General features: G+C 47.1%; 1 protein-coding gene across 1 annotated transcript in view; it reads right to left on the minus strand.

Annotated features, from left to right (window-relative positions):
- NUP133 (nucleoporin 133) overlaps positions 1 to 15,121 on the minus strand; it is a 112,576-nt gene that overhangs the window by 23,353 nt on the left and 74,102 nt on the right. Inside the window, exons 15-18 of the mRNA XM_069954709.1 lie at positions 9,806 to 10,030; positions 1,189 to 1,311; positions 952 to 1,048; positions 491 to 733 (exon numbers count right to left, since the gene is read on the minus strand). Coding sequence (XP_069810810.1) covers positions 491 to 733; positions 952 to 1,048; positions 1,189 to 1,311; positions 9,806 to 10,030 — 688 coding nt within the window. The remainder of the gene's footprint in view (positions 1 to 490; positions 734 to 951; positions 1,049 to 1,188; positions 1,312 to 9,805; positions 10,031 to 15,121) is intronic.

A 15,121-nucleotide genomic window follows, 5' to 3' on the forward strand; every position in this document is an offset into this window, starting at 1 on the left:
TATGTTGTATACTATAGTGTCACAGATCACTGCGGCTGTATAACCGCTAGGACACTCAGTGCTTGTATGTTGTATACTATAGTGTCACAGATCACTGCGGCTGTATAACCGCTAGGACACTCAGTGCTTGTATGTTGTATACTATAGTGTCACAGATCACTGCGGCTGTATACCGCTAGGACACTCAGTGCTTGTATGTTGTATACTATAGTGTCACAGATCACTGCGGCTGTATAACCGCTAGGACACTCAGTGCTTGTATGTTGTATACTATAGTGTCACAGATCACACACACACACTATTAGATTGTATACTGCAGAATATGGGTCCCACAGTTGTTGGGAAAATACAAAGACCCCCCCCCCCCCCCCCCGGGAGAACCACAGTATTAAACAATGATGGCTTCCAGTCCATCTATCATATCAGAAGAGCTAAACTCCTAGGCCTAAATTAAACATTGCCTCTCCCTCTAGAAGAATCCATAACTTACACAGCGGGGACAGGAGCTCCGACCGTTTCTGTGCATACTCTGTTTCCAGAACGTTGTATCTTTCCTGGTCACTTGGACGATCCACGGACTTTAGTTGTGTGACATAATCATCAAGAAAATAATTTAAGAGCGCCACCAGCTGTTCCATCAGGTTACTGCGCAGCCTGGAGTCGGCTTGAGGATAGACTTTCTTCAGAACGATGGTATGCTGCCGCACAATCACCGCACGGATAGCATTACAGGCTGCAGATACAAGAGGGTGGACTGTACTACGTAATGCACGCTGCAAAGCCGCAATGATGTGCGGATACAGAACACGCAGACAGACAGCAATGACAACTCAGCACACTGCAATGATGTGCGGATACAGAACAGACAGACAGCAATGACACCTCAGCACACTGCAATGCTGTGCGGATACAGAACAGACAGACAGACAGCAATGACACCTCAGCACATACCGGTCCAGGGGACGTATTCTGGGTCTCTGTCCGTGCAGTCACTTCCATAGAGCGCAGCTTTACTCTGTCTGTACCGACACGCTGCGTGCAACATATCCTGGAAAAAATAAGGGCGGCTTTTATTCTCTTATGTAGATAGCGATTCCTTTTGGTTTTATAGACACCATCTCAAAGGCTGAACAATAGAACAACAACACTTCCCCGGCCATCACCACCCCCAATGGATACAGCCAGTACCTTCAATATTGTGTTCACATCAACCACTATATTGGCCCACTCAATGGAGTCCAGCATTGTAGACTGCAGCTCCAGCTCCTCTTTGTCCACCAGACACTCAAAGATGACGTCCATCTGCGACACCTATCGGGAAGGAAATTCATTTACGGCTTCATTTCTTTTTAATTTTTCAATAAAATCAGATAAAAAAAAGAATGTGGTAATGTGTGACATTTAAGGGGGTCTTCTCACTTCACAAGGGATCCCCACCAATCTGGATGATGATATTGCATTGTACATTGCTACTGAGCCAAAACACACAGCGGTGGGGGGGATTTATCATGGCGTCACATGGTGTGTGTGCAACCGCTCATGTTGGGCAAAAGTGTGAATATTTGTCCTTCGAGCTGCTCTCGCCAGAGCGATGGGGAGAAGGAGGGACAGTGGGCGTGGCTGCTAACTGAAGGGCGTGGCCCCATGCTGAAGGGGTGTGGCCTGGGTGTACCGCCAGGGTAAATTATTAGTGGAATCTCCGCCAGCTCTGAGCTGAGTGCGTGCAGGGGGCTCCCATGTATGTGCAGTGATGTAGTGGTGTGCACCCTGCCAGGCCACCAGCAGGCAGGATCTAAAGTTCTGGTAATCCACCCCCCAGTCCAACCGTAAGACCCTCCATAAGATACAACTACACAAACCCAGAGACAGAATGGATGTGTGCAGTATAACGGACATAGTGTCCGTACCCAGGCTGACAGATGGGCATACAGACAGCACTAATAATAGAGATCAATCAGCAATAAGGGACATTAGGAGGACATTAAGAGGTTATGTTGATTTTTTATTAATTATAATAATATAATAATAATAATAATTATTATGATTATTAAAATTATTATTACAATTATTATACTTATTATTATAATTATAATTATTATTATTACTACACATGGAGCTCCTTGAGAAAGGTGGACCCGAAACGGGCGTCTGAGTACGTGGTGGTCAGGATCCACTGTGGGTAAAGGTGGTTATTAGGTAACAGTATAACGCATGCAGCACCGGGTTCCACCTATAGTTACATTGTTCTGCACGTTATGCAGTGAAGTCTGGCTGGTACATAACGTGCTAAACTGCCTTACACCGCACATAATGTGCTATACTGCCCTACACTGCACATAACATGCTATACTGCCCTATACTGCACATAACATGCTATACTGCCCTACACTGCACATAACGTCCTATACTGTCCTACACTGCACATAACTTGCTATACTGCCCTACACTGCACATAACATGCTATACTGCCCTACACTGCACATAACATGCTATACTGCCCTACACTGCACATAACATGCTATACTGCCCTACACTGCACATAACTTGCTATACTGCCCTATACTGCACAAAACATGCTATACTGCCCTATACTGCACATAACTTGCTATACTGCACAAAACATGCTATACTGCCCTACACTGCACATAACATGCTATACTGCCCTATACTGCACATAACATGCTATACTGCACAAAACATGCTATACTGCCCTATACTGCACATAACGTGCTATACTGCCCTATACTGCACATAACGTGCTATACTGCCCTATACTGCACATAACGTGCTATACTGCCCTATACTGCACATAACATGCTATACTGCCCTACACTGCACATAACATGCTATACTGCCCTATACTGCACATAACGTGCTATACTGCCCTATACTGCACATAACTTGCTATACTGCCCTATACTGCACATAACATGCTATACTGCCCTACACTGCACATAACATGCTATACTGCCCTATACTGCACATAACATGCTATACTGCCCTACACTGCACATAACATGCTATACTGCCCTATACTGCACATAACATGCTATACTGCCCTATACTGCACATAACGTGCTATACTGCCCTACACTGCACATAACATGCTATACTGCCCTATACTGCACATAACGTGCTATACTGCCCTATACTGCACATAACTTGCTATACTGCCCTATACTGCACATAACATGCTATACTGCCCTACACTGCACATAACATGCTATACTGCCCTATACTGCACATAACATGCTATACTGCCCTACACTGCACATAACATGCTATACTGCCCTATACTGCACATAACGTGCTATACTGCCCATAACGTGTTATACTGCCCTATACTGCACATAACGTCCTATACTGCCCTAGACTGCACATAACGTCCTATACTGCCCTACACTGCACATAACGTGCTATACTACCCTATAGTGCACATAGCATGCTATACTGCCCTATACTGCACATAACATGCTATACTGCACATAACGTGCTATACTGTCCATAACGTGTTATACTGCCCTATACTGCACATAACGTGCTATACTGCCCTATACTGCACATAACGTCCTATACTGCCCTACACTGCACATAACGTCCTATACTGCCCTATACTGCACAAAAAATGCTATACTGCCCTATACTGCACATAACGTCCTATACTGCCCTATACTGCACATTACGTCCTATACTGCACATAACATGCTATACTGCCCTATACTGCACATTACGTCCTATACTGCACAAAACATGCTATACTGCCCTACACAGCACATAACATGCTATACTGCCCTACACTGCACATAACGTGCTATACTGCCCTATACTGCACATAACGTCCTATACTGCACATAACATGCTATACTGCCCTATACTGCACATTACGTCCTATACTGCACATAACATGCTATACTGCCCTATACTGCACATTACGTCCTATACTGCACATAACATGCTATACTGCCCTACACTGCACATAACATGCTATACTGCCCTATACTAAACATAACATGCTATACTGCTCTATACTGCACATTACGTCCTATACTGTACATAACATGCTATACTGCCCTATACTGCACATAACGTCCTATACTGCCCTACACTGCACATAACGTGCTATACTGCCCTACACTGCACATAACGTGCTATACTGCCCTACACTGCACATAACGTGCTATACTGCCCTACACTGCACATAACGTGCTATACTGCCCTACACTGCACATAACGTGCTATACTGCCCTACACTGCACATAACGTGCTATACTGCCCTACACTGCACATAACGTGCTATACTGCCCTACACTGCACATAACGTGCTATACTGCCCTATACTGCACATAACATGCTATACTGCCCTATACTGCACATAACGTGCTATACTGCCCTATACTGCACATAACATGCTATACTGCCCTACACTGCACATAACATGCTATACTGCCCTATACTGCACATAACGTGCTATACTGCCCTATACTGCACATAACATGCTATACTGCCCTATACTGCACATAACATGCTATACTGCCCTATACTGCACATAACATGCTATACTGCCCTACACTGCACATAACATGCTATACTGCCCTATACTGCACATAACGTGCTATACTGCCCTATACTGCACATAACATGCTATACTGCCCTACACTGCACATAACATGCTATACTGCCCTACACTGCACATAACGTGCTATACTACCCTATAGTGCACATAGCATGCTATACTGCCCTATACTGCACATAACATGCTATACTGCACATAACGTGCTATACTGTCCATAACGTGTTATACTGCCCTATACTGCACATAACGTGCTATACTGCCCTATACTGCACATAACGTCCTATACTGCCCTACACTGCACATAACGTCCTATACTGCCCTATACTGCACAAAAAATGCTATACTGCCCTATACTGCACATAACGTCCTATACTGCCCTATACTGCACATTACGTCCTATACTGCACATAACATGCTATACTGCCCTATACTGCACATTACGTCCTATACTGCACAAAACATGCTATACTGCCCTACACAGCACATAACATGCTATACTGCCCTACACTGCACATAACGTGCTATACTGCCCTATACTGCACATAACGTCCTATACTGCACATAACATGCTATACTGCCCTATACTGCACATTACGTCCTATACTGCACATAACATGCTATACTGCCCTATACTGCACATTACGTCCTATACTGCACATAACATGCTATACTGCCCTACACTGCACATAACGTGCTATACTGCCCTATACTGCACATAACGTCCTATACTGCACATAACATGCTATACTGCCCTACACTGCACATAACATGCTATACTGCCCTATACTAAACATAACATGCTATACTGCTCTATACTGCACATTACGTCCTATACTGTACATAACATGCTATACTGCCCTATACTGCACATAACGTCCTATACTGCCCTACACTGCACATAACGTGCTATACTGCCCTACACTGCACATAACGTGCTATACTGCCCTATACTGCACATAACGTGCTATACTGCCCTACACTGCACATAACGTGCTATACTGCCCTACACTGCACATAACGTGCTATACTGCCCTACACTGCACATAACGTGCTATACTGCCCTACACTGCACATAACGTGCTATACTGCCCTACACTGCACATAACATGCTATACTGCCCTATACTGCACATAACATGCTATACTGCCCTATACTGCACATAACGTGCTATACTGCCCTATACTGCACATAACATGCTATACTGCCCTACACTGCACATAACATGCTATACTGCCCTATACTGCACATAACGTGCTATACTGCCCTATACTGCACATAACATGCTATACTGCCCTATACTGCACATAACATGCTATACTGCCCTATACTGCACATAACATGCTATACTGCCCTACACTGCACATAACATGCTATACTGCCCTATACTGCACATAACGTGCTATACTGCCCTATACTGCACATAACATGCTATACTGCCCTACACTGCACATAACATGCTATACTGCCCTATACTGCACATAACGTGCTATACTGCCCATAACCTGTTATACTGCCCTATACTGCACATAACGTCCTATACTGCCCTATTCTGCACATAACATGCTATACTGCCCTACACTGCACATAACGTGCTATACTGCCCTATACTGCACAAAACATGCTATACTGCCCTATACTGCACAAAACATGCTATACTGCCCTATACTGCACATAACATGCTATACTGCCCTACACTGCACATAACTTGCTATACTGCCCTATACTGCACATAACTTGCTATACTGCCCTATACTGCACATAACATGCTATACTGCACATAACGTGCTATACTGTCCATAACGTGTTATACTGCCCTATACTGCACATAACGTGCTATACTGCCCTATACTGCACATAACGTCCTATACTGCCCTACACTGCACATAACGTCCTATACTGCCCTATACTGCACAAAAAATGCTATACTGCCCTATACTGCACATAACGTCCTATACTGCCCATTACGTCCTATACTGCACATAACATGCTATACTGCCCTATACTGCACATTACGTCCTATACTGCACAAAACATGCTATACTGCCCTACACAGCACATAACATGCTATACTGCCCTACACTGCACATAACGTGCTATACTGCCCTACACTGCACATAACATGCTATACTGCCCTACACTGCACATAACGTGCTATACTGCCCTATACTGCACATAACGTCCTATACTGCACATAACATGCTATACTGCCCTACACTGCACATAACATGCTATACTGCCCTATACTAAACATAACATGCTATACTGCTCTATACTGCACATTACGTCCTATACTGTACATAACATGCTATACTGCCCTATACTGCACATAACGTCCTATACTGCCCTACACTGCACATAACGTGCTATACTGCCCTACACTGCACATAACGTGCTATACTGCCCTACACTGCACATAACGTGCTATACTGCCCTACACTGCACATAACATGCTATACTGCCCTACACTGCACATAACGTGCTATACTGCCCTATAATGCACATAACGTGCTATACTGCCCTACACTGCACATAACGTGCTATACTGCCCTACACTGCACATAACGTCCTATACTGCCCTACACTGCACATAACGTCCTATACTGCCCTACACTGCACATAACGTCCTATACTGCCCTACACTGCACATAACGTCCTATACTGCCCTACACTGCACATAACGTCCTATACTGCCCTACACTGCACATAACGTCCTATACTGCCCTACACTGCACATAACGTCCTATACTGCCCTACACTGCACATAACGTCCTATACTGCCCTACACTGCACATAACGTGCTATACTGCCCTACACTGCACATAACGTCCTATACTGCCCTACACTGCACATAACTTCCTATACTGTACATAACATGCTATACTGCCCTACACTGCACATAACGTGCTATACTGCCCTATACTGCACATAACATGCTATACTGCCCTACACTGCACATAACGTCCTATACTGCCCTACACTGCACATAACGTGCTATACTGCCCTACACTGCACATAACGTCCTATACTGCCCTACACTGCACATAACTTCCTATACTGTACATAACATGCTATACTGCCCTACACTGCACATAACGTGCTATACTGCCCTATACTGCACATAACATGCTATACTGCCCTACACTGCACATAACGTCCTATACTGCCCTATACTGCACATAACATGTAGGGATCACACGGGGGCAAATGCTACATGTGGGGATCACATGGGGGCAAATGCTACATGTGGGGATCACATGGGGGCAAATGCTACATGTAGCATTTGCCCCCATGTGATCCTTACTAGTGCGGTATGCGATATAGATATAAAGATATAGATATAGTATACAGTCTGTGAGGAGATGTCTGTGAGGAGACTACAGCCTGTGAGGAGAGGTCTGTGAGGAGAGGTCTGTGAGGAGAGGTCTGTGAGGAGACGTCTGTGAGGAGACGTCTGTGAGGAGACGTCTGTGAGGAGACGTCTGTGAGGAGACGTCTGTGAGGAGACGTCTGTGAGGAGACGTCTGTGAGGAGACGTCGGTCTGTGAGGAGACGTCGGTCTGTGAGGAGACGTCGGTCTGTGAGGAGACGTCGGTCTGTGAGGAGACGTCGGTCTGTGAGGAGACGTCGGTCTGTGAGGAGACGTCGGTCTGTGAGGAGACGTCGGTCTGTGAGGAGACGTCGGTCTGTGAGGAGACGTCGGTCTGTGAGGAGACGTCGGTCTGTGAGGAGACGTCGGTCTGTGAGGAGACGTCGGTCTGTGAGGAGACTACGGTCTGTGAGGAGACTACGGTCTGTGAGGAGACTACGGTCTGTGAGGAGACTACGGTCTGTGAGGAGACTACGGTCTGTGAGGAGACTACGGTCTGTGAGGAGACTACGGTCTGTGAGGAGACTACGGTCTGTGAGGAGAGGTCTGTGAGGAGAGGTCTGTGAGGAGAGGTCAGTCTGTGAGGAGAGGTCAGTCTGTGAGGAGACGTCAGTCTGTGAGGAGACGTCAGTCTGTGAGGAGACGTCAGTCTGTGAGGAGACGTCAGTCTGTGAGGAGACGTCAGTCTGTGAGGAGACGTCAGTCTGTGAGGAGACGTCAGTCTGTGAGGAGACGTCAGTCTGTGAGGAGACGTCAGTCTGTGAGGAGACGTCAGTCTGTGAGGAGACGTCAGTCTGTGAGGAGACGTCAGTCTGTGAGGAGACGTCAGTCTGTGAGGAGACGTCAGTCTGTGAGGAGACGTCAGTCTGTGAGGAGACGTCAGTCTGTGAGGAGACGTCAGTCTGTGAGGAGACGTCAGTCTGTGAGGAGACGTCAGTCTGTGAGGAGACGTCAGTCTGTGAGGAGACGTCAGTCTGTGAGGAGACGTCAGTCTGTGAGGAGACGTCAGTCTGTGAGGAGACTACGGTCTGTGAGGAGACTACGGTCTGTGAGGAGACTACGGTCTGTGAGGAGACTACGGTCTGTGAGGAGACTACGGTCTGTGAGGAGAGGTCTGTGAGGAGAGGTCTGTGAGGAGAGGTCTGTGAGGAGAGGTCTGTGAGGAGAGGTCTGTGAGGAGACGTCTGTGAGGAGACGTCTGTGAGGAGACGTCTGTGAGGAGACGTCTGTGAGGAGACGTCTGTGAGGAGACGTCTGTGAGGAGACGTCTGTTAGGAGACGTCTGTGAGGAGACGTCTGTGAGGAGACGTCTGTGAGGAGACGTCTGTGAGGAGACGTCTGTGAGGAGACGTCTGTGAGGAGACGTCTGTGAGGAGACGTCTGTGAGGAGACGTCTGTGAGGAGACGTCTGTGAGGAGAGTTACTGGAGCCTGTATGACAATAATGGAGATAGTGTGGCTCGCTGGGAGTTGTGGAGACAAGGAGCTTATTTTAGAACTAACCAAGAGAGCAAGGAGCCTGATCCTCTTCCTCATCTCAGAATGACACTGACAGGCAGCTCCTCCACATCCCCTTATATATTCTGGCATCCCAGACGTTGTGGCTCACGGCCCGGCCCAGATACCCTTAAAGGACTCCCATCCCACTGGGTTGTGGTTCACTATCTATCCAAAGGGTGACTCCACCCATACACAGCGACAATCTCCGGTGTAGCCCCAGGGGCCCATCTCTCTCAGGAGCCACAATACACGACATTATCTCATTTACAAAGTAAGGAAAGATTTCCTGAAGATGAAGCTGCGGGTAAACCATGAGCTCGGTCCTCCTGGTCCTGTGGGGAGATCCGGTGTCACCGGCGGCCGTACCTCTCTGAAGTAGACATCAGCGGCCGTAAGATTGTGGGGGACGGAGCACATCCTCCGGCTCAGGGCCAGCTGGATGGTGGAGTTCACCAATGCCGGAAGCTTAGTGTGATGGTTCTTGAGAACGATGGCGGCGGATAATTTCTCTGCATGTTCACAAAGCAAAAGACGAGTCGCCATGATGGATCCTCGGACTGGACAAGTGCTTAACCGACCAAATAGTCCGACCTGCGTATAAGAGACATGAGGACTTATCACCCGTTGTATCAACCATAGTAAACACCTGAGGGGTGAACTAGCTACTGGCCCATTTACCATATGTCGGCACATGCTGGGCTACTGGCCCATTTACCATATGTCGGCACATGCTGGGCTACTGGCCCATAAAAATGTCCTGTAATATGCAGGGTTATATCTGAGAGCGCACCTGTCCTGTAATATGCAGGGATATATCTGAGAGCAGAGCACACCTGTCCTGTAATATGCAGGGTTATATCTGAGAGCAGAGCGCACCTGTCCTGTAATATGCAGGGTTATATCTGAGAGCAGAGCGCACCTGTCCTGTAATATGCAGGGTTATATCTGAGAGCGCACCTGTCCTGTAATATGCAGGGTTATATCTGAGAGCGCACCTGTCCTGTAATATGCAGGGTTATATCAGAGAGCGCACCTGTCCTGTAATATGCAGGGTTATATCAGAGAGCGCACCTGTCCTGTAATATGCAGGGTTATATCTGAGAGCGCACCTGTCCTGTAATATGCAGGGTTATATCTGAGAGTGCACCTGTCCTGTAATATGCAGGGTTATATCTGAGAGCAGAGCGCACCTGTCCTGTAATATGCAGGGTTATATCTGATAGCAGAGCGCACCTGTCCTGTAATATGCAGGGTTATATCTGAGAGCGCACCTGTCCTGTAATATGCAGGGTTATATTTGAGAGCAGAGCGCACCTGTCCTGTAATATGCAGGGTTATATCTGAGAGCAGAGCGTACCTGTCCTGTAATATGCAGGGATATATCTGAGAGCAGAGCGCACCTGTCCTGTAATATGCAGGGTTATATCTGAGAGCAGAGCGCACCTGTCCTGTAATATGCAAGGATATATCTGAGAGCAGAGCGTACCTGTCCTGTAATATGCAGGGTTATATCTGAGAGCGCACCTGTCCTGTAATATGCAGGGTTATATCTGAGAGCAGAGCGCACCTGTCCTGTAATATGCAGGGTTATATCTAATAGCGTACCTGTCCTGTAATATGCAGGGTTATATCTGAGAGCAGAGCACACCTGTCCTGTAATATGCAGGGTTATATCTGAGAGCAGAGCGTACCTGTCCTGTAATATGCAGGGTTATATCTGAGAGCGCACCTGTCCTGTAATATGCAGGGTTATATTTGAGAGCAGAGCGCACCTGTCCTGTAATATGCAGGGTTATATCTGAGAGCAGAGCGTACCTGTCCTGTAATATGCAGGGTTATATCTGAGAGCAGAGCGCACCTGTCCTGTAATATGCAGGGTTATATTTGAGAGCAGAGCGCACCTGTCCTGTAATATGCAGGGTTATATCTGAGAGCGTACCTGTCCTGTAATATGCAGGGTTATATCTGAGAGCAGAGCGTACCTGTCCTGTAATATGCAGGGTTATATCTGAGAGCAGAGCGCACCTGTCCTGTAATATGCAGGGTTATATTTGAGAGCAGAGCGCACCTGTCCTGTAATATGCAGGGTTATATCTGAGAGCGCACCTGTCCTGTAATATGCAGGGATATATCTGAGAGCGCACCTGTCCTGTAATATGCAGGGTTATATCTGAGAGCAGAGCGCACCTGTCCTGTAATATGCAGGGTTATATCTGAGAGCAGAGCGCACCTGTCCTGTAATATGCAGGGTTATATCTGAGAGCGCACCTGTCCTGTAATATGCAGGGTTATATCAGAGAGCGCACCTGTCCTGTAATATGCAGGGTTATATCTGAGAGCGCACCTGTCCTGTAATATGCAGGGTTATATCTGAGAGCAGAGCGCACCTGTCCTGTAATATGCAGGGTTATATCTGAGAGCAGAGCGCACCTGTCCTGTAATATGCAGGGTTATATCTGAGAGCGCACCTGTCCTGTAATATGCAGGGTTATATCTGAGAGTGCACCTGTCCTGTAATATGCAGGGTTATATCTGAGAGCAGAGCGCACCTGTCCTGTAATATGCAGGGTTATATCTGATAGCAGAGCGCACCTGTCCTGTAATATGCAGGGTTATATCTGAGAGCGCACCTGTCCTGTAATATGCAGGGTTATATTTGAGAGCAGAGCGCACCTGTCCTGTAATATGCAGGGTTATATCTGAGAGCAGAGCGTACCTGTCCTGTAATATGCAGGGATATATCTGAGAGCAGAGCGCACCTGTCCTGTAATATGCAGGGTTATATTTGAGAGCAGAGCGCACCTGTCCTGTAATATGCAGGGTTATATCTGAGAGCAGAGCGCACCTGTCCTGTAATATGCAAGGATATATCTGAGAGCAGAGCGTACCTGTCCTGTAATATGCAGGGTTATATCTGAGAGCAGAGCGTACCTGTCCTGTAATATGCAGGGTTATATCTAATAGCGTACCTGTCCTGTAATATGCAGGGTTATATCTAATAGCGCACCTGTCCTGTAATATGCAGGGTTATATCTGAGAGCGCACCTGTCCTGTAATATGCAGGGTTATATCAGAGAGCGCACCTGTCCTGTAATATGCAGGGTTATATCTGAGAGCAGAGCGCACCTGTCCTGTAATATGCAGGGTTATATCTGAGAGCGTACCTGTCCTGTAATATGCAGGGTTATATCTGAGAGCAGAGCGTACCTGTCCTGTAATATGCAGGGTTATATCTGAGAGCAGAGCGCACCTGTCCTGTAATATGCAGGGTTATATTTGAGAGCAGAGCGCACCTGTCCTGTAATATGCAGGGTTATATCTGAGAGCGCACCTGTCCTGTAATATGCAGGGATATATCTGAGAGCGCACCTGTCCTGTAATATGCAGGGTTATATCTGAGAGCAGAGCGCACCTGTCCTGTAATATGCAGGGTTATATCTGAGAGCAGAGCGCACCTGTCCTGTAATATGCAGGGTTATATCAGAGAGCGCACCTGTCCTGTAATATGCAGGGTTATATCTGAGAGCGCACCTGTCCTGTAATATGCAGGGTTATATCTGAGAGCAGAGCGCACCTGTCCTGTAATATGCAGGGTTATATCTGAGAGCAGAGCGCACCTGTCCTGTAATATGCAGGGTTATATCTGAGAGCGCACCTGTCCTGTAATATGCAGGGTTATATCTGAGAGTGCACCTGTCCTGTAATATGCAGGGTTATATCTGAGAGCAGAGCGCACCTGTCCTGTAATATGCAGGGTTATATCTGATAGCAGAGCGCACCTGTCCTGTAATATGCAGGGTTATATCTGAGAGCGCACCTGTCCTGTAATATGCAGGGTTATATTTGAGAGCAGAGCGCACCTGTCCTGTAATATGCAGGGTTATATCTGAGAGCAGAGCGTACCTGTCCTGTAATATGCAGGGATATATCTGAGAGCAGAGCGCACCTGTCCTGTAATATGCAGGGTTATATTTGAGAGCAGAGCGCACCTGTCCTGTAATATGCAGGGTTATATCTGAGAGCAGAGCGCACCTGTCCTGTAATATGCAAGGTTATATCTGAGAGCGCACCTGTCCTGTAATATGCAGGGTTATATCTGAGAGCAGAGCGTACCTGTCCTGTAATATGCAGGGTTATATCTGAGAGCGCACCTGTCCTGTAATATGCAGGGTTATATCTGAGAGCAGAGCGTACCTGTCCTGTAATATGCAGGGTTATATCTAATAGCGTACCTGTCCTGTAATATGCAGGGTTATATCTAATAGCGCACCTGTCCTGTAATATGCAGGGTTATATCTGAGAGCGCACCTGTCCTGTAATATGCAGGGTTATATCTGAGAGCGCACCTGTCCTGTAATATGCAGGGTTATATCTGAGAGCAGAGCGTACCTGTCCTGTAATATGCAGGGTTATATCTGAGAGCGCACCTGTCCTGTAATATGCAGGGTTATATTTGAGAGCAGAGCGCACCTGTCCTGTAATATGCAGGGTTATATCTGAGAGCAGAGCGTACCTGTCCTGTAATATGCAGGGTTATATCTGAGAGCAGAGCGCACCTGTCCTGTAATATGCAGGGTTATATTTGAGAGCAGAGCGCACCTGTCCTGTAATATGCAGGGTTATATCTGAGAGCGTACCTGTCCTGTAATATGCAGGGTTATATCTGAGAGCGTACCTGTCCTGTAATATGCAGGGTTATATCTGGGAGCGTACCTGTCCTGTAATATGCAGGGTTATATCTGAGAGCAGAGCATACCTGTCCTGTAATATGCAGGGATATATCTGAGAGCGTACCTGTCCTGTAATATGCAGGGTTATATTTGAGAGCAGAGCGCCTGTCCTGTAGACTGCAGCCTTACATAGAGCACCTGTCCTGTAGACTGCAGCCTTACATAGAGCAGAGCGCCTGTCCTGTAGACTGCAGCCTTACATACAGCAGAGCACCTGTCCTGTAGACTGCAGCCTTACATAGAGCAGAGCACCTGTCCTGTAGACTGCAGCCTTACATAGAGCAGCTGTCCTGTAGACTGCAGCCTTACATACAGCAGAGAGCGCCTGTCCTGTAGACTGCAGCCTTACATAGAGCACCTGTCCTGTAGACTGCAGCCTTACATAGAGCACCTGTCCTGTAGACTGCAGCCTTACATAGAGCACCTGTCCTGTAGACTGCAGCCTTACATACAGCAGAGCACCTGTCCTGTAGACTGCAGCCTTACATAGAGCACCTGTCCTGTAGACTGCAGCCTTACATAGAGCAGAGCACCTGTCCTGTAGACTGCAGCCTTACATAGAGCAGCTGTCCTGTAGACTGCAGCCTTACATACAGCAGAGAGCGCCTGTCCTGTAGACTGCAGCCTTACATAGAGCACCTGTCCTGTAGACTGCAGCCTTACATAGAGCACCTGTCCTGTAGACTGCAGCCTTACATAGAGCACCTGTCCTGTAGACTGCAGCCTTACATACAGCAGAGCACCTGTCCTGTAGACTGCAGCCTTACATACAGCAGAGCACCTGTCCTGTAGACTGCAGCCTTACATAGAGCACCTGTCCTGTAGACTGCAGCCTTACATAGAGCAGAGCACCTGTCCTGTAGACTGCAGCCTTACATAGAGCAGCTGTCCTGTAGACTGCAGCCTTACATACAGCAGAGAGCGCCTGTCCTGTAGACTGCAGCCTTACATA

The sequence above is a fragment of the Dendropsophus ebraccatus genome, chromosome 15, assembly GCF_027789765.1.
Source record: "Dendropsophus ebraccatus isolate aDenEbr1 chromosome 15, aDenEbr1.pat, whole genome shotgun sequence".
Taxonomy (NCBI): Eukaryota; Metazoa; Chordata; class Amphibia; order Anura; family Hylidae; genus Dendropsophus; species Dendropsophus ebraccatus.